General features: G+C 46.1%; 1 protein-coding gene across 5 annotated transcripts in view; it reads left to right on the top strand.

Moving 5' to 3' along the window:
- Positions 1-26,580, top strand: part of CDK14 (cyclin dependent kinase 14) — a 738,271-nt gene that overhangs the window by 543,536 nt on the left and 168,155 nt on the right. For 4 of the 5 annotated variants that reach the window (XM_061164852.1, XM_061164850.1, XM_061164851.1 and 1 more), the window contains one exon: positions 20,684-20,747. In XM_061164852.1, coding sequence (XP_061020835.1) covers positions 20,684-20,747 — 64 coding nt within the window. Of the gene's footprint in view, positions 1-3,792; positions 4,171-20,683; positions 20,748-26,580 lie in introns of those variants that run through there. The other variant, XM_061164854.1, reaches the window with a different exon arrangement.

The following is a 26,580-nucleotide window of genomic DNA, read 5'->3' on the forward strand; positions in this document are numbered from 1 at the left end:
CAGCTCTATGAAATAATTCACTATGAAAATATTCACTATGAAATAATAGGTGTGACATTGCAAACAATCAGGCAGCTTATGTGAAGTTGTTCCTGCAAGTAGACATAGTTCCACAGATTTTGTGTTTCCTTCATGTTGTATATGTGGAAATATCCACTTTGGGTATCATTAGAAATAGTATTTGGTGAACGGTCATTCTACTCTGTAGTAGGCTACATAGCGAAAACAAAGGCCATGAGCCCCCAGTCCCCAGACCTGTACTTATACCTTATTTAGAAAATGGAGTTTTGCAGATGGGATTAAGTTAAGAATCTTGAAATGGGGACATTATCCTGTATTATCCAGGAAGGCCCTCAGTGCAGTCAGCAGTCTTTTTAAGAGAGAGCAAGAAGGAGATTTGATACAGAAGAGAAGGCAGTGTGAAGACTGAGGCAGAAATCAGAGTGGAAAATGCCCTTAGCCACCAGAAGCCGGGTCAGGCAAGAGAAGAATTCTTCCCAGGAATCTCCGGAAGGAGGGTAACCCTGCTGACATCTTGATTTCAGCCCAGTGATTCTGACTTTTGACTCCAAAACCTTGAGAGAATTAAATCTCTGTTGCTTGAAGCCACCTACTCTATGATTATTTGTTACAGCATCCACAGGAAACTAATACATTCACATTAAGATGTTTTCAAGGATGTCAAAGTTTCCTAGTGTTATGAATCGGTTCAACAGCTTTGTCCTTTTTAATGTGAATGTAATAAAAATGAATATTTAAAATACTGCATTTTCAAGAGTAAAATATAGTTACACATTTTTTGGTCTCCCAGTAATCAGCGCATTGCTTGCACAGAGTCAGTGCTCAGTAAATAAGAAAACTGCTTTCATGCAAGAAGATAACAGTCCATCTAGGCGTGTGTTTTATGTCCTATATGACACATGTATCTGTCATCGGATTTTAATTGGCCTCAAGTTTGCAGACCAAGTAAAGAACATCAGTGGATGAATGGAGTATTTCTTTCATTATTGTTGTTCTTCACATCCTGCCAGTTTTGAGAGGTAATTTGAAGTCTCTTCCTGTAGGAGACACCTAGGGTATAAGACTATTCAGGTAAGGACAGGAAAGCCAGTGCTGGTGGGCAAGCTCTGACGCGCAGAACGCCGAGCTCCATGCAGTTTTTGTCGTCTGCACGAGCTCCTGATGGGAGGTGCCCGTCTCGCTTTTCCGAATGCTGTCTGAACAAACAGTCTTCCGCGGGAACTGGACATGAAGGTGTATCTGGGGTGATGACTTCCTGCCTAATGCTTGCACTTCGTTTTCTTGGTTGAAAAATTCAGTTAGAAGGACTGCTTCAAAAGCGGCACAGCTGACACTTACGTTGGAATCACGCAGGGTTCGTGTTGAGCTAGAGATTCTGACTCATCAGGTCAGGAGCAAGGACTGAGCTTCTTCTGCAGGTGCTGCTGCTCGTCTGGGGGACCACTGGCTCTGGCACATCGTGTTCCTGCCTCCAGGTGCCTCTCTCTGCGTTCTTCTTTTCTCCTTTTTTCTGTGCTGCCACATCAGGCAGTCAGCCTCGTTCTGCTGCACTTGCTTGGCAACATTGCCCCCTCCAGCCTCAGCAGCCTCCACCCTCAGGCTCTTGAGCATCGTGCGGGGACAAATCGGTCGGTGTCCCTGTGGCTCCCGCAGCAGGGGGCTGACATTCTGAAGCCCTGTCAGATCCCTGTCACAATACCATCAGTCAGTGAAAAGAAGAGAGAGGCGCCTTGAGATGAGAGTGAAATCGATGAGGGCGCCAGGGCTAGAGCGACAGGAAATCGGAATAGCAGGAGAAAAGGGAGAGAAAAAAATAAAAAAAATTTCACTGGAGGAAAACATATTGTAAATGAGCTCCTTTCAGTATAGAATTTTCCAGTTTCTGAAAGCACTTCCTGGGTTAGTCTCAAATTTAGCTGCAAGTTAACCTCCGATTTCTCTAATAAAGAGCCAACTGCTTGTTTTGTTCATTCATCTACTGAAAATATTTTGTAACCCTCTGGACTGAGGCTGAAGACTTAAAAAAAAAAACCTATATACTGTCTGACTGAACAGAGGGCCTCAGAGAGATGGCCTAGTTCTATGAAGGCCAGCCAGCAAGCCCAGCCATTGCTGTAACATTAGAATGGCTGGGGAGGTTTGGAAAATTCCACATACCTAGCCTGCACCTTGGACCAATTAAACCAGAACCTTTGAGGTAGGTCGCAGTCTGCGGGGGTTTTGTTTTTGTTTTTGTTTTTTTGAAGTTTTTATTGAATTTGTTGCATTTTGTTTGTTTTTATGTTTCGGTGTTTTGGCCATGAGGCATGTGGCATCTTAGCTCCCTGACCAGGGATTGAAGCCACAGCCTCTGCCTTGGAAGGTGAAGTCTTAACCACTGGACCACCAGGGAAGTTCCAGAATTTTTTTTTAACGTGTTTTTAATGCTTCCCGAATGACTCCCATGTGCAGCCACACACCACTAAGCCAGGTCTGTATGTTCTAGCCCATGGATTGAACCCATTTTAAATAAAACTCTTCAGAGCTGTCCTTTCCATATCTCAGTTCCTTCCCATCTAAACTTTTGCTGCATTGAAAACTCCACAGGATATTTTTGAAACACGGTCTTTTTCAATCCAGCAACTTCAAGTTGAGCTGCTGATTAAATAGTCAAAGCAGCTTTCTGAAGGCCCAGTGGCTTTTCATTTTCACGATCCAGTTGCTCCCTCTGCTGGCCAGTCTTAGGTAAAGCTTCCTGATCTGCAGAATCTCACTGTAGTCTGCTGCCCTAACCTGGAATCACACAGCCTGTTAAAGCAGCTTTTCTAATCCCACCTTCAACTTACATCTCATTGGTCACTGCCAAAAATGAACCATCTTAACACACTAACCCCTCATCCAGTGGCATTTTTGTTGTTGTTTTTTAGTTTCTAAGTCATGTCCACTCTTTTGCAACCCCATGGATTACAGCACTCCAGGCTTCCTTGTCCTTCACTATCTCCTGGAGTTTGCTCAAACCCACGTCAATGCAGTCGGTGATGCCATCCAACCATCTCATCCTCTGTCTCCCCTTTCTCATTCTGCCCTCAGTCTTCCCCAGAATCAGGATCTTTTCCAATGAGTCGACTCTTTGCATCTGGTGCCCAGCTTCAGCTTCAGCCCTTCCAATGAATATTCAGGGTTGATTTCCTTTGGGATGGACTGGTTTGATCTCCTTGCAGTCCAAGGGACTCTCAAGAGTCTTCTTCAACATCACAGTTCAAAAGCATTAATTCTTCGGCCCTCAGCCTCCTTTATGATCCAACTCTCATATCCATACGTGACTACTGGAAAAACCATAGCTTTGACTATATAGGTAAGGCATAAGGCATGATGGAGGAAAGAAACTATATGTGTGTATGTCTGTGTGTGTATATACACAGACACAGCACACACACACCCCACATGTGTGCATACATTTTGCTTATGTTGATACCAGAAGATATTCTGATATTAGCCATTGATTGTACTTGCTCCCTGCAGAATAACTGACTTTGATATATACTTTAGTTAGAAAATAGAGAAGGAAAGCTTTCATCTATACCTTCTCTACCCACTTTCATATATATCCCCTATCAACTCACTTCTCCCATCTGCCCTGTAGTTTATCATTATGGCCAATTGCAAACACAGGTAGATGTAAACAGGTGACCTCATCTTGTGGCCCAGACTTTTGTAGCATTACATCAGACATTCACTGTGCACAACCCTTGTGCCTGTGGAGACAGAATTTGATTCTTGGTCTATCTGCAGGCCAGATGCGGTGCAGCCCAAGCCTGGGTTCGGAAGGAGCCTCCTGAAGCTGTCTGTTCCATGTTCTCCAGCTCCGGTCATCAGCATGCCCTTCTTGGTCCTTGACTCATATCTCAACCTGTTGTTCCTACTTTAAATATTTTTTAACCCTGGCTCAGCCATCAGAATGTGACACATCCCAGGCTTCCCTGGTGGCTGCGTGGTGAAGAATCTGCCTGCTGGTACAGGGGCCACGGGTTCAATCCCTGGTCTGAGAAGGTCCCAGGTGTGAGGCAGCTAAGCCGGTGGGCCACAGCTGTTGAGCTTGTGCTCTAGAGCCGTCAGGCCACAACTGGTGAGCCTGTGAGCCTAGAGCCTGCACTCCTCGACAAAACAAGCACCACAGTGAGAAGCCTGCGCCCCGCCCCTGGGGAGGAGCCCCCACTCTCCAGCAGCAAGAGCACGCCTGCGTGCAGCAGCAGCGAAGTCCCGGCACAGCCGAAAATGAATAAATAAAGAGATAAATCATAAAAAAAAAAAAAGAATATTATACATCCCTTCAGTTTTGTGCCATCTGAAAAAACAAGGTATTTTTCTGTGTTTTCCTTAAAGTCACTGATGAAATGCTGAAGAGGTTGGTAATGGTACCTAGTGTGTGTGTGTGTGTTGGACTAGCGAGAGAGAATGAAAAAAACGCCTTGCCCCTAATACTCAGAACCTTCTTCCAGAGACTGGCTAGTTGGCTGTGAATGATTTAACACCATCTGAGACACATTCTCTGATCCCCCCACCCCTACCCCGGGGCACTCAGTGGCATAGCTCTTAAAAGCATAGTCTCGCTAATCAAGCCAGCTTGATCTTAAATTCCAGGTCCAGCCACTTGATACCTTATTCTTCTACGGAGTGCACTCACAGGATGGGAGTTAGGAATTTCCACTTTCTCCTCGGCTCATCTTTGATCTTTATACCATCTGTTCCAAGCAGAGTGTGTAACATCCAAGCCCAGTTCTGTGAATCTTCTTCACAAGTTGGCATTGAGGACTCCTCACCGAGGATCCAGAAAAACATCTTCCAGAACCTAAAGTAGCACACAGGTGTGAAGCAGTCGTGCTTGGAGAGACGCTGAATGTGTGGACTTTTGGAGAGTCAGTTTCAAAATCATGGAATTTAGTCAATTGTTCTCCATTTCCTTAGCCCCATTGCTAAGTCAGTTTGAAATCATCAGCATGACTGAAGAAGACGCCACTTGAAAAACTGAGCATCCCAGCTGGGACCCCAGAATGTCCCGTTCTCATCACTTCCTTAGCTCGGCCTCGTCTGTAGCCAGGTTTGTCTCACGTGATAAGCTAGGATTCCTCTGCCTTGGAGTCTCGCTTAGAGACCTCCCTAACCCCTGGATCCAGGAATGCTATTAGCAGTCCTTGTTCTATTTCAGTGCTGCCCAGGTGGCTCAGGGGTAAAGAATCCACCTGCCAAGCAGGAGTTGCAGGTTCGATCCCTGGATCAGGAAAATCCCCTGGAGGAGGACATGGCAACCCACTCCAGCATTCTTGCCTGGGGAATCCTACGGATAGAGGAGCCTGGCGGGCTATAGTCTATGGGGTGGCAAAGAGTCAGACATGACTGATTACACATGCATGTTCTAGTTCAACCACAGGTGTTATTCAGAGAAAGCCCGGGAACGCAGTTTTAGCAGCTCTGGGGCCTGTGCAAAAGCAAAGACTAGCAAATGTGAGAATTAGTGGAAGGCCAAGTCAGTGTTTCTCACAGACTTAGAACATTCTGAGCTCTGAAAGTTAGGAACTCACTTTTCTTCTGTTATTGGTAAAGGAGACGTTTGAGCAGAGAGGCCCACTTTTTCTCAGCATCTTCCTCTGCCATCAGAGAGGCTGACCTGAGGGGTGGGACTTATGCTGTACCTGTCAGCACATAGGTGAGACCAGATGAGTAAGTTTGATGTCATTAAGTCATAGTTCCTCTTATGGTTGATCCCAGACACTGAATATAATTCCCTGTGCTACATGGTCATAGTTTGCATCTATAACCCTGAGCTCACAGTCCATCCTTGCCCTATGAGCCATGTTATAAACGGAAGTAATGGTCATGTTTATAAGATACATTGGGTATTTTCTTATTCTGTTAAAATTTAATTCAATTTTAAAACACATCTTTTTTTTAGGCAGAGCATTTTAAAAGAAAGCATCATCTCTTGACAATGACAATGAAAATATTTAGAAAATTTTATTTGAAGATATAATTTTCAATGATGGTTAAAAAAAAATCACAGTTCCTCAGGGTCAAATAGTGTCAGCCTCTACCGAGGGGGTAAGATAGTCCCTTGTTTTTTCTTAACAGAGGCTTAAAAGTCCAGGAAATCACAGAGATACCTTCTGGGAGCTGTGTATATGTGAATATAGGGAAGTGAGACCATTTGGTACCAATAGCTGGTATTTTGGTATTTGCTTTCTACTACTGTATATATGCTAAATGTTTTTCTTGATCTTAAATCCCTCTCTCATTATCCATGTCTGTATTTTCACCTGTGCTTTGAAAGCCCTGTACCTTGCTGCACAGATAACTGAACACTAGCAAGAGGTTTTCTCCCCATCTTTGTGTAGCCGCGGCTATAGCAACTGAGCCTGCCATAAAGGTAGGTCAGCTATACTGTGGAGCAATTTAGTTAGGAGGGAGAACTGATCATAAGAGACATCTAATAAGAATGAGGCTTCCCACTACAGTCACGTAACAGGCAGCTGACTGCAGCTTCTGACCCAAATTCCAGTCCTGGGGTGTGACTGAAGCACAGCAGTAATACCAGTCAGCAATAGAGTCCAGGGTTGACGGAAAAACTCCATTGATATTCTGATAGCCAGATCCTTGGCTGGCGTTGTTTTGCGCACAGGTCACATCTAGCCCTGATCTGGGGACACGGGGCTGGGCGCTCAGGAATGAAATCGTAGCGGCTCAGTAAGCTCTCCAGCGCAGGTTTCCCTAAATGAGATGTCTCAAGGTGTTGCTTTATCAGCTGGATTGTTATATTGCTGGGGACAGAGAGTCTTTGGTCTGGGAGCTTCCACCAACCCTCTTTTTCTTCTATTCTTCCCTCATTTAGAGCCCATTGATATCTTCCTTGGTGTCTCTCGGGGACAGAGGCAATTCTGGTGCCAGGAGGACCTTAAAGATCAACTCAGGGCCCACTGTGGGGCCGGTTGGGTCGCCGCCTCCTCGGCTGCCTGGTCAGCCAACCTTTTTCTTTGCTGCTTGGATCAGTTCCTCCTGATGGCCTTTACAATGGATGACTGCCACTTGGGAAGGCTCCAGACTACTTCTAACAGCTGAAGATTTCCTTTTTGTTCTTAATCTCCTTTCCCCCTTGCTGTCAATAGTCCCCTTTCTTTATAAATGGCTCCATGTACACGCCAAGCAGCAAAGGGACACCTTGAATCAGTAATAGATGCAGACTCGTCTCCCTTCGGGGTGCCTCAGTGCCTGGGCGAGTGCGCACAGCCCAGCCCACGGTGCTGACCACCCTCGTGGTGAGGCCTCAGCCTCCACACTCTCGTCAGTTGTTGTTACGGCAGAGCCTGCTCTGCACTGCCCGTCTGGACGGCACTGCTTCCGTCAGTGAACAGTTCCATTCCTGGGTTCCGGAGGGGAATGTCTGTCGGGCCTGCTCGAGTCAATTTCACCTATGACCTCCTCACAGTTATGATCGGGGGTTCCCGCTTCCGTAGGTAAAAACGTGGCGGGGTTCAGCGTCTGCACAGTCTCGAGTTGGACCTGTGGGTTTTCGCAAAGCAGTCCTTGCTAGTGATCATCCAGGAGCTGGTCAGCCACCTACGCCCCTGGCTGTTCATTGGGGCAGTAACAGCATGGGGAACCTTTACATTTATATTTTGTCCTAGAGTAAGCTCATCTGCTTCTCTGACCAAAACCACAGTGGCAGCTAATGCCCGGAGGCCTGGCGGCCATCCCGCAGCCACTGAATCCAGTCGTTTGGATGGATATGTGACCGGCCGCTGCCATGGCCCAGCTGTTTGTGTGAGGGGCCCCAGTGCAGTGGGGTTTTTCTCACGTACAAAGAGGTTGAAGTCCCGTGTCACGTCTGGCAGCCCTAATGCTGGAGCGCTGGTCAAGAGTCTCTTTATCTCCTCAGAGGCCTTTTCCTGTTCAGCTCCCCACTCTAGGGGGTCCTTAGCAGACCCTGCTGTGGCTTTAAACAAAGGCTTGGCAATTTTAGAGAAACCCAGTATCCAGACTGAGCTGAATCCGGCAGCCCCGAGGAACTCATGGACTTCTTGCTTGGTGTTCGGCCTAGGCACTGAACAGATGGCTTGCTCCCTCTCATGTCTGCGCGCCCGATGCCCTTTTAGATGACAGACCCCAGGTTTGACCTCCTGTCTGCAGGTCTGAGCCTTCTTCCCTGACACCTATGCCCTGTGGTGGACAGTAGGGCCAACAGAGATTTGGTGTCTCCAGCAGTCCCCTTGGGTGGGACTAGCGAGCAACAGGTCATCCATGTACTGGAGTAGGTGCAGTTTAAAGTTTCTCCAGGGAGGCAGCAAGGCCTGGAGCCAGAGCTTCACCAAACAGGTGAGATTTTGGTAGGTGAGTGTTTGAAGCCTTGTGGCAATCTAGTCCAAGTCAGCTGTGTCTTTCTCCCAGTGTTTGGGTCTTCCCATTCAAAGGCAAACAAGGGCTGGCTGGCTGGTGACAGGCAGAGGCAGAAGAAGGCATCCTTGAGATCGAGGCAGGTGAACCAGCTTGCCTGAGTGTGTAAGAGACTCAGGAGAGTGTAGGGATCTGGGACCACTGGATGGATGGTGATCACTGCACTGTTGATGGCGCAGAGGTACTGGACGGGGCAGTAGTCATTTCTTCCAGACTTTTTGATTGGCAAGAGCAGAGTGTTCCAGGGAGACTGACTTTCGATTAGGATCCCGGCATCTCGTGGGCGCTGGGTGTGGTCCTGAATTCCCAGGCGAGCCTCCCGTGGTCCTGGATATCGTTTCTGTCCAGCGGGAGTCCTAGCCTGAGGTCCACTACAGTGGAGGCATGGTTTTTGGCCAAATCTCGGGGCCCCTTCTCTGCCCAGACATCAGGGAATTCTTCTGGCAGTCTGGGGGGATTTATTTGTTCCCTCCCCGAGGAATAGAGACACCATTCCTCTTCCCTGGGCATGGCCACGGCCATCATCAGAGCGGATTGTCTCCCCAGGGTGAGGCTCGCGGGCTTTCTGGGGGCAAAGGTGATTTGCACCCCCAGTTTCGTCAGTAAGTCTCTACCCAGCAGGGGAATGGGACGTTCTGGTAAGGACAGAAATTCGGGAGTCCCCAGATGGCTCCCTAGCTGACATGAACGGGCCTTGCAGAATGAGCGGGCTGCCATGTCCCCCGTGGCCCCAACAACAGTTTCTGTTCGGCCTGTGAGGGGAGCCACGGTGTGGTTACCGCGGAGTGTTCAGCTCCGGGGTCCACCGTAAAAGTCATTGATTGGCCCCCTACTTTCATCATGACCATGGGCTCCCGGGGGCCCAGGATCAGGGAGCCCAGTCTTCCTAGTCTGATTCTGCTCTGGCCCGGCTGGTAAGGTTTTGGACAGCCGGCTCAGGCTGGTACTTCTCGTTGTTGGGTTGACTGAACTTCTTTGAGCCTTTAGTCCCTCTGCGATGAGGGCACTCACTCCTCCAGGGTCCGGTGTCTTTGCAGTGGGCGCACTGCTCGTGGGGTAGTGGTGGTCTCTGGTTTCCCCTTTCCACGCGGACGGTCTGTTGCACTGGGTCTGAGCTCCTCAGTGCCGCTGCCGGCAGGGCTGCTTTCTGTTTCATTTCTGTATCTGCTTCTCGCTGGGCTTCACGGTCTCAGTCCACAGAGACTTTGTTTGCTACCTCCCAGAGCTGTGTGGCATTTATCCCACTGACGCCTTCCAGCTTTTGGAGCTTTCGTTGGATGTCTGCACGGGATTGAGCCACAAAGGCAGCGTTCATCATCCATTGACTCTCAGTTGTCTCAGGGTCAGATTGGGTGTATGTCTGAATGCTTCACACAGTCTTCCATAGAAATCGGTGGGGGGTCTCATCTGCTTTTGGGATTATGGTTGTCATTTTGGACATATTGGTGGGCTTTCTGGCTCCCGCTCGAAGTCCGTGGAGAAGGGCATCATAGTGTTGACCCCGGGTTTCTTGTCCTTATCTGGTGTTCAAGTCCCAGTGAGGTATCATCTCCGGCATCACCTCTTGTGCCCATCCTTCCACATCTAAGACCTCTGCAGTGGCTTGACCTCTGAGCCATTTTTGGGTTTCTGTCAAGATGCATCGCCTTTCCCCAGTGTTGAAGAGAGACGTAAAGGGTTGGTGACAGGCATTCCATGTGGGCTGATGGGTGTGGAAAATGGACTCTAGGAGGTCAGTCATGGTCTGGGGTTTATCAGAGTACGCTGGATCATGGTGTTTCCAGTTTAGGAGATCAGTAGTGCTGAAAGGCTGATGATAGAGGAGGGAGTGACCAGGCTGGACTGAGCCATCCTCGTTCATTGTTGAGGACCTTGAGTTTCTCACAGTGGCATCTGATGGGCTGCAGCTAGCTGGTTAGATGGTTGCGCTGAGCAGAACCGCGTCCCTCCTGGCTCGGGGCTGGAGTCTTGCTCTTGAGGTGGTGCAGGGGACACGGGGTTGGGGTGGGGAGCGGGGGGGGGGGGGGGCACTGTCTGGCAGTGGGTCCGGCGCTGGCTGTGCCCCGGCATGTGGAGTCAGGGGGGCGTGTGGCAGGGGCAGCAGTGGGTCTTCTATGGGATCTCCCTGGAATATAGGGTTTTTTCTTTCTTTTTTCTGAGTGGTTGGGTCACAAATACCCTACACTGTCCCTGTCTGTTAGTGCAAACTCTTGCCCATGGGGGCAGGTTCTGTGCTATTAGAAGCCAGGAGTCTATGTATGGAAGCTGATCTGGATGTCCTGGACTCCAGTGACTCCCTGGAGCACTGCTGGGACAGCGGGCAGGCCGAGAGTGCCCTCTGGCGGCTATCCAATGTCAATGGATAGCCAATCCAGCTCACATAAGTTATAAAGCTTCCTGGGGGCCATCTTGACTCCGTAATCTCCTACAAAGCCCTTCTTAAAGTTCTTTATCATGCAGTCTAAAACTGTTGTCTTAGAGGCACCTCCCATGTTAACAAATGTAATCTACCTGGCAGGGTTTTCAGGAAAACCTAATCTCTTAGATGTCAGCTCAAGGAGACAGTAGAATAACCAGTAACCAATAATTTCTCCCTTCCTATGGATCCCAGCCTGAGTCGGTGGTACAAAGACAGACAAGGGTGTGGGCCCCCTTAAAAGAGGAGACTGTGCAGATGCCCACTTGTCTGCGTCCCCAGAGGGAACTTAGCACTGGCGAATCCATGTAAACCTCTGACCAGATCTGTCTCCAAGGGAGGGACTGGGCAGACACGGCCTTGAGTCATATGAGGGCACCATGGAACCGCAAGCTAGGGCCCACTCAGACTCCATAGCCACAAAGGTCCTGAAGCCACACAATGGAGCTTGAAGGGCAAGTGCATCAGGCCTCATCCTCATTCATGTTCATTTTTCGTCTGCCTGGCCACTCTCCGGAGGGAGACTTAAGACACCTCTTATCATTGGCAGGTCAGTATAAACCCCCGGCCCAGACAGCCTCATAGGGAGGGATCAAATCCCCCAGAGACTGGAACCGCCTTTCAGCCTTATGAGGTCGTCACGGAGCCACAGGTTTTAGACCCTCTCAGGCTCCATAGTCTGAGGCCTGTGGCGCTCACTCTCACTTCTTTCAGTCAGCAATCATGCATACACAAGCACTCAGAGGTCATCACGATACCCCCCTTTTCCTGAGTCCCCAGGTCTCCCTATCTGATGCTCCCTTCCTGGGAGCTCCAAGGAAGTGATCCGTCTCCTCTTCTCCCTGTTGGGGTAGGACCTCCTGACTGGAGACTGGCCCCAGGGCCTTACCTGACCCTGTGGCCATTCCTGGTGGGTTGACCTGTCCCTTCAATGAGTCCAGTCAGGGCCCGGCCATCCAGAGAGTTGGAACACCGGTCCAGAACAGAACTTCGGATACCATCAGGTGGCGCGCCTCCTCGTTCATCTCCCGGCTCCTCCACTCCAATCCAGCCAAGCCACCAGTCCGCGTGGCTCAAGGGGCAGGCGTGGTTGGAATCTCACTGGGGCCTCCAAAAATGTTGCAGAAACCAGTACTCGAGAAACCAAGCACTATGCTCGGAGAGTTGGAGAACTCAGGTTTACTACACCGGCAGCCCAGAGGAGTTACTACTCCAAGCTCTGAGCCCCGGCAGGCCTAGAGGAGTTAGCACTCCAAGTTCTGAGCCCCAAACAAAGGGATTACAGAGTTTTTATACACATACAGGCATGATTAAGTGGGTTGGAGGGTTTGCAAGGACTGGGGCGATTTCCAAGAGCAGGACAAGGGTGAGTGAGATAAGCTTCAGTTCCTGGTATTGTGAGTCCCCACTTTCTGAGACCTACGTCATCTAGACTTTGCAAGGAGCAAGCTGAGTTACAGAGGCAGAAGGGGAAGGAGGTAAAATTTTAACTTTTCCTCTTCAGTATAAATGTGAGAGTTGGACCATAAAGAAGTCTGAGTGCTGAAGAACTGATGCTTTTGAGCTGTGGTATTGGAGAAGACTCTTGAGAGTCCCCTGGACAGCAAGGAGAACAAACCAGTCAATCCTAAATGAAATCAACCCTGAGTATCCATTGGAAGGACTGAAGCTGAAGCTCCAATACTTTGGCCACCTGATGCAAAGAGCTGACTCACTGGAAAAGACCCTGATGCTGGGAAAGATTGAAGGCAGAAGGAAAAGAGGGCCGCAGAGAATGAGATGGTTGGATGGCATCACTGACTCAATGGACTTGAATCTGAGCACACTCTCACTTATCCAGGAGATAGTGAAGGACAGAGGAGCCTAGTAAGCTGCAGTCCATGGGTCCACAAACAGTTGGACACAATTTAGTGATTGGACAACAGCAAGGGCACAAATTTCACCGTAATATACTGGCTGCTGTCATAGAGCTTGAGCCACTGAAGGGTTTTCAGCGGTCCTTATATATGGTCTGATGTCCTTGAACTTGTCAGTCTTGCCTTTATGATTAATGCCTGAGGATATTGTATTTTCGGTGCTTTGTCATGGGCAATATTTCCTGCAGAAGCAACATTGACTTCTAATTCTTCTTTTCCTTTGCCCACTTTCTGTTTCCTGTGCAAATGGCCCAGTAGTTGTGGACAGGAGAATATTTTTTTGTGGTGTGGAACCTCACCAGTCAGTGTTCTAATGACTGAAGAAGAAAGTCTAATGTATTTTTTTTTTGGCAGGTGATTTTCATGAGATGACCACGATATTATCACTTTGAAACCGAACCCTGGTTATGGATGAGGGTAGTGCCTGTGAAAAAGCTTTGTGAACATAACCATTGTAGAAGCAGGTACAGTCAGGGTATCAATTATACCTTTATTGGGAAGTGAGAGAACAAATTTCACATTCTGGTTGTACTATCCATTGTTTATAAGACTTTGTTGTTCAGTGGCTAAGTCGCGTCCAACTCTTTGCAGCCCAAGGGCTGCAGGCTTCCCTGTCCTTCGCTATCTCTGGAGTTTGCTCAAACTCATGTCTGTTGAGTCGGTGATGCCATCCAACTATCTCCTCGTCTGAAATAGACCTTAGAGGGTCTATTTCATGTGATGGATTGGCCATGATCAAGATGTGGTTTTGAGCTGAGAGTTTCTCCCGTTAGTTGAGAAAGTTTAGTAGTGTTGAAATCCCTTTGTCCTTAATGCAGAAGTCAGTGGGAACTCAAAGCAGAGCACCCCCCAGGTGAGCTGGCTGCTGCCTGTATGCCTGACTGTCTGCCTTCTTGAAATAATGATCAGAGTTAGTGGAAAGAAAGGAGAACATGCCTCTTGCAGAGACTCTGTTCTCACAGTTGTTTATGTCTGACTTGTCTTTGTCTCTTTTCCTCTTACCGGTTGCCTTCCTCTCCCGCCCAGCCCATCAACCTTGTGACATTGTTTGTATAGATCTGCCTATGAATTCAGTTAAGTTCAGTTGCTCAATCATGTCTGACTCTTTGCAACCCCATGAACCACAGCAAGCCAGGCCTCCCTGTCCATCACCAACTCCTGGAGTTCACCCAAACTCATGTCCATTGAGTTGGTGATGCCATCCTACCATCTCATCCTCTGCCGTCCCCTTCTCCTCCTGCCTTCAATCTTTCCAAGCATCAGGATCTTTTGCAATGTCAGTTCTTTTCATCAGGTGGCCAAAGTATTAGAGTTTCAGCTTCAGACTCAGTCCTTCCATTAAATATTCAGGACTGATCTCCTTTAGGATGGACTGGTTGGATCTCCTTGCAGTCCAAGGGACTCTCAAGAGTCTTCTCCAACACCACAGTTCAAAAGCATCAATTCTTCGGTGCTCAGCTTTCTTTATAGTCCAACTCTCACATCTGTACATGACTACTGGAAAAACTATAGCTTGACTAGATGGACCTTTGTTGCCAAAGTAATGTCTCTGCTTTTTAATATGCTGTCTAGGTTGGTCATAACTTGCCTTCCAAGGAGTAAGCGTTTTTTAATTTCATGGCTGCAATCACAATCTGCAGTGATTTTGGAGCTCAGAAAAATAAAGTCAGCCACTGTTTCCACTGTTTCCCCATCTATTTGCCAGGAAGTGATGGGACTTCATGATGCCATGATCTTAGTTTTCTGAATGTTGAGTTTTAAGCCGTCAAGGCTGTATATTGTCACCCTGCTTATTTAACTTCTATGCAGAGTACATCATGAGAAACGCTGGGCTGGATGAAGCATAAGCTGGAATCAAGATTGCCAGGAGAAATATCAATAACCTCAGATATGCAGATGACACCACCCTTATGGCAGAAAGTGGAGAGGAACTAAAAAGCCTCTTGATGAAAGTGAAAGAGGAGAGTGAAAAAATTGGCTTAAAACTTAGCATTCAGAAAACTAAGATCATGGCATCTGGTGCCATCACCTCATGGGAAATAGATGCGGAGACAGTGGAAACAGTGGCTGACTTTATTTTTTTGGGCTCAAAATCACTGCAGATGGTGACTACAGCCATGAAATTAAAAGACGCTTACTCCTCAAGTTATGACCAACCTAGATAGCATATTAAAAAGCAGAGACATTACTTTGCCAGCAAAGGTCCGTCTGGTCAAGGCTATGGTTTTTCCAGTGGTCATGTATGGATGTGAGAGTTGGACTGTGAAGAAAGCTGAGCGCTGAAGAATTGATGCTTTTGAACTGTGGTGTTGGAGAAGACTCTTGAGAGTCCCTTGGACTGCAAGGAGATCCAACCAGTCCATCCTGAAGGAGATAAGTCCTGGGTGTTCATTGGAAGGGCTGATGCTGAAGCTGAAACTCCAATACTTCGGCCACCTCATGCAAAGAGTTGATTCATTGGAAAAGACCCTAATGCTGGGAGGGATTGGGGTCAGGAGGAGAAGGGGACAACAGAGGATGAGATGGTTGGATGGCATCACCAAGTCGATGGGCATGAGTTTGAGTAAACTCCAGGAGTTGGTGATGGACAGGGAGGCCTGGCGTGCTGCAATTCATGGGGTCACAAAGAGTTGGACACGACTGAGCGACTGAACGGAACTGAACTTTCACTCTCTTCTTTCACTTTCATCAAGAGGCTCTTTAGTTCTTCTTCACTTGCTGCCATAAGGGTGGTGCCATCTGCATATCTGAGGTTATTGATATTTCTCCCGGCAATCTTGATTCCAACTGTGCTTCTTCCAGCCCAGCGTTTCTCATGATGTACTCTGCATATAAGTTAAATAAGCAGGGTGACAATATACAGCCTTGACATACTCCTTTTCCTATTTGGAACCAGTCTGTTGTTCCATGTCCAGTTCTAACTGTTGCTTCCTGATCTGCATACAGATTTCTCAAGAGGCAGGTCAGGTGGTCTGCTATTCCCATCTCTTTCAGAATTTTCCACAGCTTATTGTAATCCACACAGTCAAAGGTTTTGGCATAGTCAGTAAAGCAGAAATAGATGTTTTTCCAGAACTTTCTTGCTTTTTTGATGATCCAGCAGATGTAGGCAATTTGATCTCTGGTTCCTCTACCTTTTCTAAAACCAGCTTGAACATCTGGAAGTTCATGGTTCATGTATTGCTGAAGCCTGGCTTGGAGAATTTTGAGCATTACTTTACTAGCGTGTGAGATGAGTGCAATTGTGTGGTAGTTTGAGCATTCTTTGGCATCGCCTTTCTTTGGGATTGGAGTGAAAAACTGACCTTTTCCAGTCCTGTGGCCACTGCTGAGTTTTCCAAATTTGCTGACATATTGAGTGCGGCACTTTCACAGCATCATCTTTCAGGATTTGAAATAGCTCAACTGGAATTCCATCACCTCCACTAGCTTTGTTTGTGGTGATGCTTCCTAAGGCCCACCTGACTTCACATTCCAGGATGTCTGGCTCTAGGTGAGTGATCACACCATTGTGATTATCTGGGTCCTGAAGATCTTTTTTGTATAGTTCTTCTGTGTATTCTTGCTACCTCTTCTTAATATCTTCTGCTTCTGTTAGGTCCCCATCATTTCTGTCCTTTATTGAACCCATCTTTGCATTAAATGTTCCCTTGATATGTCTGATTTTCTTGAAGAGATCTCTAGTCTTTCTCATTCTATAGTTTTCCTCTATTTCTTTGCACTGATCTCTGAGGAAGGCTTTCATATCTCTCCTTGCTATTCTTTAGAACTCTGCATTCAGATTGGTATATCTTTCCTTTTCTCCTTTGCTTTTCGCTTCGCTTCTTTTCACAGCTATTTGTAAGGCCTCCTCAGAGAGCCATTTTGCTTTTTGCATGTCTTTTTCTTGGGGATGGTCTTGCTCCCTGTCTGCTGTACAGTGTCACAAACCTCCGTCCATAGTTCCTCAGGCTCTCTGTCTATCAGATCTAGTCCCTATGAATACTACTGTTAATTAGTGCTTGCAAGAATTGTATTGTCTGATCCTCTGAACCCAGTGTTTCAAGAGGAATGGAATAACTGTGTCTAGCCCTAATTCATCAGAGCAGGAAGCAGTGAGTGAAGCTCCCTTTTGATATCACAGCCCTTCTGTGCGTCCATGCTCAGTTGCTTCATTCATGTCTGACTCTTTGTGACCCTGTGGACTGTAGCCCTGCAGGCTCCTCTGTCCATGGGATTCTCCAGGCAAGAATGCTGGAGTGAATTGCCATGCCCTCCTCCAGAGGATCTCTGACCTGGGCATTGAACCCAGCTTTCCCACATTGAAGGTGAATTCTTTACCATCTGAGCCACCAGGGAAGCCCATCACAGCCCTTACCCCCTAGAAAGTCAATGCGTGAATAGTCAGAACTCTGTTTCCTTACCTCCTAGTCAGCTCAGTTCAGTTCAGTCGCTCAGTCGTGTCCGACTCTTTGCGACCCCATGAATCGCAGCACACCAGGCCTCCCTGTCCATCACCAACTCCCGGAGTTTACTCACACTCATGTCCATCGAGTCAGTGATGCCATCCAGCCCTCTCATCCTCTGTCGTCCCCTTCTCCTCCTGCCCCCAATCCCTCCCAGCATCAGGGTCTTTTCAAATGAGTCAGCTCTTCGCATGAGGTGGCCAAAGTGTTGGAGTTTCAGCTTCAACATCAGTCCTTCCAATGAACACCCAGGACTGATCTCCTTTAGGATGGACTGGTTGGATCTCCTTGCAGTCCAAGGGACTCTCAAGAGTCTTCTCCAACACCACAGTTCAAAAGCATCAATTCTTCAGCGCTCAGCTTTCTCTATAATCCAACTCTCACATCCACACATGACCACTGGAAAAACCATAGCCTTGACTAGATGGACCTTTGTTGGCAAAGTGATGTCTCTGCTTTTCAATATGCTGTCTAGGTTGGTCATAACTTTGCTAATCTGCAGAGATGAAGTGAGTCAGCATCATTTCCTCCCATGATGTGCCAGTTCTCTAGTTTTGCCAGCTTTTGCCTTTATGCCTTCCCCTTCCTAACTCATTTGATTGTCCATATTGTCCTATCATGGTTTTGAGTTACACATTTGGCACTGTCTCTCCAGATCAGGGGATCCCTATGGAAAAGTGGGTGGGCTGGCTTCTCCCCCATTGCCCAGACCTCCTTGACGCCACCCCGTTTGCTATGAGTGCTTTGAATGGTATCTGATTCTTACATGATGCTTACCGCATGCCAGGTAGTGTTCTGCCACAGGTGATGAAGTTGCTGTTATTGTTGTAGCCACATGTTCCGGGAAACAAACTCACTCAGGATGATGCAAATAGTGGAGTGCAGTTTATTTACACTGGCGGGCCCAAGGCAGAGTCTCCTCTTAGCCAAGGACCCCAACCAGTTTTTGTGAAAACCTTATATACCCTAAGCGTATGTGCCCAAACCCACCTCCCCAAATTCCCTGAAACTAGTCTGAACAAAGGGCAAAAAAAAGATATAATCAAAGTTAACCCGTGATTCATATACCTTAAGCCTAGGTAGTTAACAGTGGACAGTTATCAATAGTCCTGTGGTCATACCCCAACAAGCATAATAGAATGTATGATTCTATTTGGTTACACAGATAATTAGGGTATTCTTTTAGGCAATGGAGACTCTAGGTACAAGCCCTGGGGCTCTTGCTCCGGGAGGCCTCGTTTTCCAGTTGCTATGTCGTTTCCATAGATACTGGGCATAGAGCTCAAAGTGCACAGTCCGGCCCACAATGGAGTCCTGCTTTCAAGACAGAGCCTGTTCTTTCTGTTTCCTCCTTCATTATCACCCCAGTTTACAAAGAAGGAAATTGAAGCTCTGTGAGGTCCCATGGCTAGCAAGGAGGGGATCGAAGTGGTCAGTTCTGTCTCCATGATCTCAGATCCTAAACCATCAATGATCTACCATGATCACTGAGTATCATAGCTATGGAAGGTGGAACTCAAAATTTAAAAGGAGCGTGCCCAGTTGTAGGTGAACCAGAATTGCCTTTTTATGACTTTGACCAAATCAAACACTATGGGTGAGAAATGGAATACTTCCTGCTGTATCAGTAAACAAGGATGTCAGAGTCATCAGCAATCACTGCCACCTTGGAAGGTGAGCTGGTGAGCCCTGAGGGAACCCAGGGTAGAAAGAATACCTGCCCTCGCGCATCCATCTGACTGCAGCCATTCACTATAGGGAGCCCTGAGGAAATTCAGGATGTGAAAACACAGGATTCTGGTCCCAGATAGCTGAGATGCATATGGAAGGAATGATTTCAGTGAGCCCAGACTCTTGCATCTTCCTATACAGATAAAAGCACTAAATTACTTAACTCGGGATATCTGATTTTCTTTAATTTGAAAAAAAAAAAAAAACTTTTGAAGTTCAGACTCCCTGACCTTTGTTGCAAAACTTCTACATAACCTGACTCTTCCCCAAGCCCCCCTTGTCTTCTTGGAGCAGTTCTCTCAGGGTCACTAGAGATGCTGTCTCCTGGGCTTGAAGTCCTAAAAATTCCACCAAATAAAATGTAATTCTCAACTTTCATGTTTCATTTATTAAGTTGACATGGGGATAGAAGAGTAGATGGTCGGCTAAAAAGGCTGCACAACTTCAGAGTTGCAAGTTAAGTTTTATTTGGGACAAAACGAGGACACCAGCCCAGGAGGCAGCACCTCTGATAGCTCTGAGAGACGGCTTCAAAGAGGCAGTGGGGGAAGGTCAATATATGAGATTTTGGTGAAGGGGGAGCACAACGCAATCAAGTGCTTACTTTACAAGAGGTTTTCTGCCAGTCACCAGGAGCTGATGTCACCATGAAGGGATTTAGTGCTTTGCTAGATAGGAAGAGATGCAAATATTGGGATCATGAGGTCAGTTCCTGAGAATATCCCACTGTCTAAAGACCTGTGCCACCAGATTCCCTGGAGCACAGCGTGCCTCACTCCACCCTGAACTCCCTTGGGGGTGTTAAAGGCCAACAGCGGCAGCAGCATCAGGTTCTTCTCCTGAGAGGCGGATGGCAGACGCCCCGGTTGTTCAGTTATTGGCAGTGCTCTTGTTCTGTGCTGTGTACTTAATCGCTAAGTCGTGTCTGACTCTTTCTGATCCCGTGGACTACAGCCCTCCAGGCTCCTCTGTCCGTGGGATTCCCCAGGCAAGAATACTGGAGTGGGTTGCCATGCCCTCCCCCAGGGGAGCTTCCCAACCCAGGGATCGAACCCTGGTCTTCCACATTGCAGGCAGATTCCGTACCATCTGAGCCAGCAGGGATACTTGGCAAATGCCAATTTGTAGTTGACAATGGGGAAAGAAACTGAAAGTGTGCAAAGAAAAAGATAGTGTAGGGAGAACAGTGTCTGGGGATGAAGGAACTCTGTGTCACGTGACTAAAGCTGTTAACTATGACAAATAGTGCGACCAGTGGGGAATGTAAGCGTCCCAAGCCGTCTGTCCTTTGAAACATTCTGCTGCCCGGAGAGCAGATGTGGGGGAAGAAGTAACAGAATTCTTAGAACTGTTAAATGATGACATGTCTGATACCGCAGTGAAGGACAAAAGCTCTTGAAAGAATCATGAGGGGCACAGGCATACTTTATTCAGTTCTGTGAAGATGACAGCTCATCCTTTGCGTCCTAGGCCTACTTCTGAAGTTTGGCGTTGATAAAACACAGATTTAACTTGCCTTACCGCATTTAGCTGCATTTGTTAAAACTCAGACATTCGACTTGGGTGGCTCTAGCTGTTTTTACTGAAATAAAATCCCTGGCACACAATAACGGAAAAAAGAAAAAAAGAAATCAAGAGTTTCATCATATGCAGTGTACTGTTTTCTACACTGGAGAATCTTGAGTGTTTTGGAAATAATAAGTCTGTTTCCACAATTTCCTGCTCTCCACTAGGTTCTTGGAACGCCAAATGAGGACACATGGCCCGGAGTTCACTCTTTACCACATTTTAAGCCAGGTATGTTTCACTGATTACGAAAAACTAAGTGCTACTGACATGCAAATGGTGAACGTATAGATACTCTCCCTGCAGCTGATGTTTTACCTGGAAAATTCTGGTTACGTTTGCCACTGTGTACTCTACCTCTTATTGGAGTTGTTTCGTTTTCACAGTTTATTTGTTGGTAAAAATAGACTGAATGGCATCCCTCATCAGTGTTTCACCATATGTTTTCTGTTTGATTTGACTGGCTGATCTTGAAGTGACCTCTCATTTCACCATCAGTTAGACTAGCTTCCATGTCTATGAAAAACAAACTTTAAATCTAGCTGCTATAATCCATCTGTGTGATTCCTAGTAATAATACTAGAAAAGTATTAAATTGGAAAAAGTAAAAATCATATTTATTTTGAAAAACTATAGTAATACATGGTCAATTAATTTGAGTTTAAACATAGAAAATGTGCTATATGTCCAAAATTCTATAAAAAGAAAAGTTAAAATATTTACACCCCTGAAAAAAATAAAAATTAAAAAAAATATTTACACCCCTGAACCAGAAAATCCGAGAGAAAATGTGACTTTTAAAATGTTGTCACTTTTTTTCTTACCAGTAGGTGGCAGTCAAGAAACTTCTAGTTTTAATAATGACACTTAGAAGAATCTCAAAATGGTCTATGTCATTTTTACAGGCGAATGAAAGCTTTAGAATTGGAAACTTAATAAAAATAAGTGGGATGAATTACTATAAAGTATACTTTTGTTGGTCTTTTCTTGGGTTAAAAAACCTGAATTATAAAATATGCAGAAAGTTAAAGTTGTTAGTCGCTCAGTGGTGTCCGACTCTTTGCAATTCTTTGACAGACTGTAACCTGCCAGACTCCTCTGTCCTTGGAATTCTCCAGGCAAGAATACTGGTGTGGGTTACCATTTCCTTCTCCAGGGGATCTTCCCAACCCAGGGGTCAAACTCATATCTCCTGTGTTGCAGGCAGTCTTTACCGTCTGAGCCACTGGGGAAGCCCTACCATTAAATTACTGAAAGGAATTTTGTGGACGCTCTAATGGTCTATTACTTTATGAGGGAAAAGAGCTGTGAATAATTACTGTTACAGGAGTCAGATACACTCTTTTTCTCCCCTTCCTCTCATCTGGGGGACCATCAGGAATTAACTATCAATCCCAAAGAATGACTGAGATGGGAAACTATTTTTATTCTTATTATTTCTCTTCTGAAGGTATATGGTGTGCTGAAAATTCTTTTATCTTCTTTGGCTGCCCCAAGGACTCTGTACTTTTACTGAATATTTTAAATAACCTCTGTGTTCTGAAAGACTATAGAAAGTTACCAGTTGAACGTGGATTTTGTCTTCTCTTTCTTTAACTGAGCAAGAAGCATTCTCTAACTGCTTTTATGGAGTTTAAGAGAGAACAGAGCTCTTTATAAATATTCCAAGTGTGGGCTCTTGAAGAAGGCTAGCTTCCTTGTGTTAATATCTAAAACCTTAAGTCCTAGGGAAATAAAACAATATGAAAAGAGTTTAAATGAATAAAGTTAGATGCAGAAAGGAACAATTAAGATAGTCATTTGATCTGCCAAGTTTCTGGACTAGAAAACATGGAGTAATTGGTTTATTTTGGTGTGAATAGATTTATCTTCATCAACAGCATACAAAAAAGCACTTATTAAATGTGTTCTGGGAAAGTACTATGATGTAATGCAAATTGAACTAACAGTTTGAGAACTTCATGAGATTAAGGACAGTGACTAGTACATATTTTGGTTCAATAAATGTCTGTTGCCCTGAATTATATTGAATGTTTAAAATAAGCATTATTTATGTGACTCTGATGATAGACATATATAATTAAGGTGTATATATATATACACACACACACACATGTATATGTATATGTTTAAGTTATCAATTTTATGTATAAGTGCAACCACAGATACATAGAAGGTAATGGGGGACTCCCCTAGTGGTCCCGTGGTTGGGAACTCTCCTGGTCCCGGAGGATCCCCCAGGCCTCCAGGCAGCTAAACCTGTGCACCAGACAGCTACTCAGCCTACACACGCCAGAGCCCATGCTCCGCAGCAAGAGAGGTCGTTGCAATGAGAAGCCTGAGCTCCACAACTGGAGAAAGCCTGGGGGCACGGCAACCAAGACCCAGGGCAGCCAAAAATAAATAAATAAAATTAAGAAGAAAAAAAAAAAAAAACGTAACGGGGATCCGGAAGAATAATGTATTTAGATGTGCATAAGGTATGGATGCTGACAAGGAGAAAACACCCTCCACATAATGCTTAGGGCTTGTGGGTGAGAGTACAGTTGATAAATGCTTCTTGAGTTCCCTTGGGCGGAGTCAAGGAGAGAGAAAATAATAGACTGAGGCAAAGGGAGTCTTCTGAGACCATCAGGGGAGTCCTGGGGAAGAAGTTGCATATTCCCAGAGGAGAAAATACTGTGCTAGGGCCCACCTGCCCCACCCTCTCCTCGTTCTATTTTCCCCTTCCTCATTCTATCCCCAAAGAGTGCCTTAGTAAGTCTCAGGGACAATAAGAAAGTCTGAGCCTTGAAGACATACTTTGTTTTGCTTTGTTTAATAGACTTTCTTTTTAAGAGCAGATTAGGTTCATGGCAAAACTGAGCAGAAGGGGCGGAGACTTCTGGTCTACCCCCCGCCCTGACACATGTGCAGCCTCCCCCCATTTATCAGCGCCCCCCACCAGTTGGTATGTTTGTTCCAGTCTGATGAACCTCCACTGACACGTCATTGTCCTCAGTGTCCACAGATTACATTAGGGTGTGTTCTTGGCGTGGAACGTTCTGTGGGTCTGTGCGTGTATGTGCTTAGTTGTGTCCAACTCTTTGAGAACCTCATGGACTGTAGCCCACTAGGCTCCTCTGTCCATGGAATTTTCCAGGCAAGAATACTGGAGTGGGTTGCCATTTCCTTCTCCAGGGGTTCTTCTCAATCCAGGGATCGAACCTGTGTCTCCAGCATTGGCAGGCCGACTGTTTACCACTGAGTCACCTGGGAAGCCTATTATGACTTGTGGCCACCACTGTGCTATCATACAGGGTAGCTTCACTGTGCTGAGAATCCTCTGCATTCTGCTTCTTTACCCCTCCCTGTCCACTCACCCCTGGCAACCCCAGATCTTTTTACTCTCTTCATAGTGGTGCCTTTTCCAGAATGTCATATAATTGTAACGATACAGGATGTTCCTTTTCAGATTGGCTGCCTTCACTCACTAATATGCCTTTAAGGTCCGTCCAGATCTTTTCCTGGCTTGATAGCTCGTTTCTTTTTAGCACTGAATAACATCCCACTATCTGGATGCACCCCTGCTTATGTAGTCATTCACCTACTGAAGGACATCTTGATTGTTCCAGGTTTTGGCACTTATGAATAGAAATGCTATAAACATCCCTGCACAGGTTCTCTTTCTTCTTCGTCATCTTCTTCTTTTTTTTAAAGTAGTTTATTTTTTAAAAGGAAAAATTAAAAACCCCTCAGTGGCACTGATTTTTTAATTGGTAGAAAGTCATTATGGTGTTTCATAATGGACCAAGTGGTATAAGATATAACAGGATAAACACTTTCCAGATTTCTTTAGTTCATTTTCCCCTATTAAAAATAACGTTTATAGGTCTGTTTAACCTGTGAAAACAGTTTCAGTCTGACTACATGAAATCATTCCAGAAACACTGATGGGCCCTTGGACATCCAGAGACTGGGCTGGCTGGGATTGTGATCCAGCTCAGTGCACGGTTTCCGGTGTGCATGTCCATGGGGTCTCTCTCTTCCCTCCTCTGACCACCTTCCCTCCCCGTGGCCCCGCTCACTCCTAGCTGAGCCCTGACCACCTTCCCTCCCCGTGGCCCCGCTCACTCCTAGCTGAGCCTTGACATAGTTCTTTTGTCGCTGTTGTTTATTTCTGCCTAGTTAGTTATTTCAAAGACTTTATCTTTTAGAGCTGTTTTAGATTCATAGCAAAATTGGCCATAAAGGACAGAGACTTCCCATATTTTCCCTAACCTCATGTGGGTATAGCATAAGGAATTTTTAGGGCAGTGAAACTACTCTGTATGATACTATAATGGTAGATACGTGTTTACATGTGTTTTTCAAATCCAAAGAAAGTACAACATCAAGAGTGAACCTGAATATAATTTGGGTGATAATGATGTGTCAATGTAGGTTAACCAGCTGTTAACAGATGTACCACTCTGGTAGGGGATGTTGATAATGGGGGCAGCTAAACCTGCCTAGGTTTTCATGTGGACATACGTTTTCGACTCCTTTGGGTAAATACCAAGGAGTGTGATTACTAGGTTGGACATCCTTGGCCCAGGTTTTGAATGGATAATAAATTTAAGCAACTCACAGTATCTAACAGTATTATAAAGGAACACAGTACAAGGCCTCCCCACCCCTTTCTGCCACCTACCCCCTTTCCCAGAACCACTGCCCCCCACTATAAGCCCCCATTTTATTAGTTTCCCTTATATTTCTTTCATGTATGTAAAGGTAAGAACTTGTGAATGTCTTTGTATTTCCCATATTAAACACAATTTGGGGTCTTGCTCTTCTCATGAATGCATTCTGTAGGTCCTCTCCGGCCACCATATAGAGGAGGCCAGTGTGGCTTCCCTCTCTTCCTGGAGCCACATAACTTTACACTGTGTGGATTTAACCTGTCCCTGGGCTTCCCGGGTGTCTCAGTGGTAAAGAATCCCCCTGCCACTGCAGGAGCCACAGGAGGTGCGGGTTCGATTTCTGGAGTAGGAAGATCCTCTGTTGTAGGAAATGACAACCCACTCCAATATTCTTACCTGGAGAATCCTAGCTACAGTCCATGGAGTCACAAAGAGTCAGACACCACTGAGTGACTGACCAGGCACGAACGTGTCCCTATGGTGGATGTTTGGATTGTTTCCAGTGTTTCCTGTGTAAATTATTGCAACTGTGTACATATATATGCATAAACACGCACACTGCATGTATGCAAGTTTTTCTGAAGGATAAATGACCAGAAGTAGGGTTCAAGAATTCAGAAGTGTACAGTGACCATTGAACAACATGGGTTTGAGCTGTCTGGGTCCATTATACATGCATTTTTTTCATTACGACACTCTGAAGTATGGTTGGTTGACTTGGGAATGTACAACACAGATATCAAAGGCAGCCTATAAATTATAGGCATATTTTCAACTGCACAGAGGGTCAGCGCCCCTTACTTCTTTGTTGTTCAAGGGTCAACTGTATACAATTACAATTTTGAACACTTCTGTGAAATTGTCCAAAGTTCAGTTCAATTCAGTTGCTCAGTTGTGTCCGACTCTTTGCAAGCCCATGAACTGCAGCACGCCAGGCCTCCCTGTCCATCACCAACTCCCGGAGTTTACCCAAACTCATGTCCATTGAATCAGTGAAGCCATCCAACCATCTCATCCTCTGTCGTCCCCTTCTCCTCCTGCCCTCAGTCCCTCCCAGCATCAGGGTCTTTTCAAATGAGTCAGCTCTTCACAACAGGTGGCCAAAGTATTGGAGTTTCAGCTTCAGCATCAGTCCTTCTAATGGACATCTAAGACTGACCTCCTTTAGGATGGACTGGTTGGATCTCCTTGCAGTCCAAGGGACTCTCAAGAGTCTTCTCCAACACCACAGTTCAAAAGCATCAATTCTTCAGCACTCAGCTTTCTTTATAGTCCAACTCTCACATCCATACATGACTACTGGAAAAACCATAGCCTTGACTAGACAGACCTTTGTTGGCAAAGTAATTTCTCTGCTTTTTAATATGCTGTCTAGGTTGGTCATAACTTTCCTTCCAAGGAGT

Source organism: Dama dama, chromosome 18, assembly GCF_033118175.1.
Source record: "Dama dama isolate Ldn47 chromosome 18, ASM3311817v1, whole genome shotgun sequence".
Classification (NCBI taxonomy): Eukaryota; Metazoa; Chordata; class Mammalia; order Artiodactyla; family Cervidae; genus Dama; species Dama dama.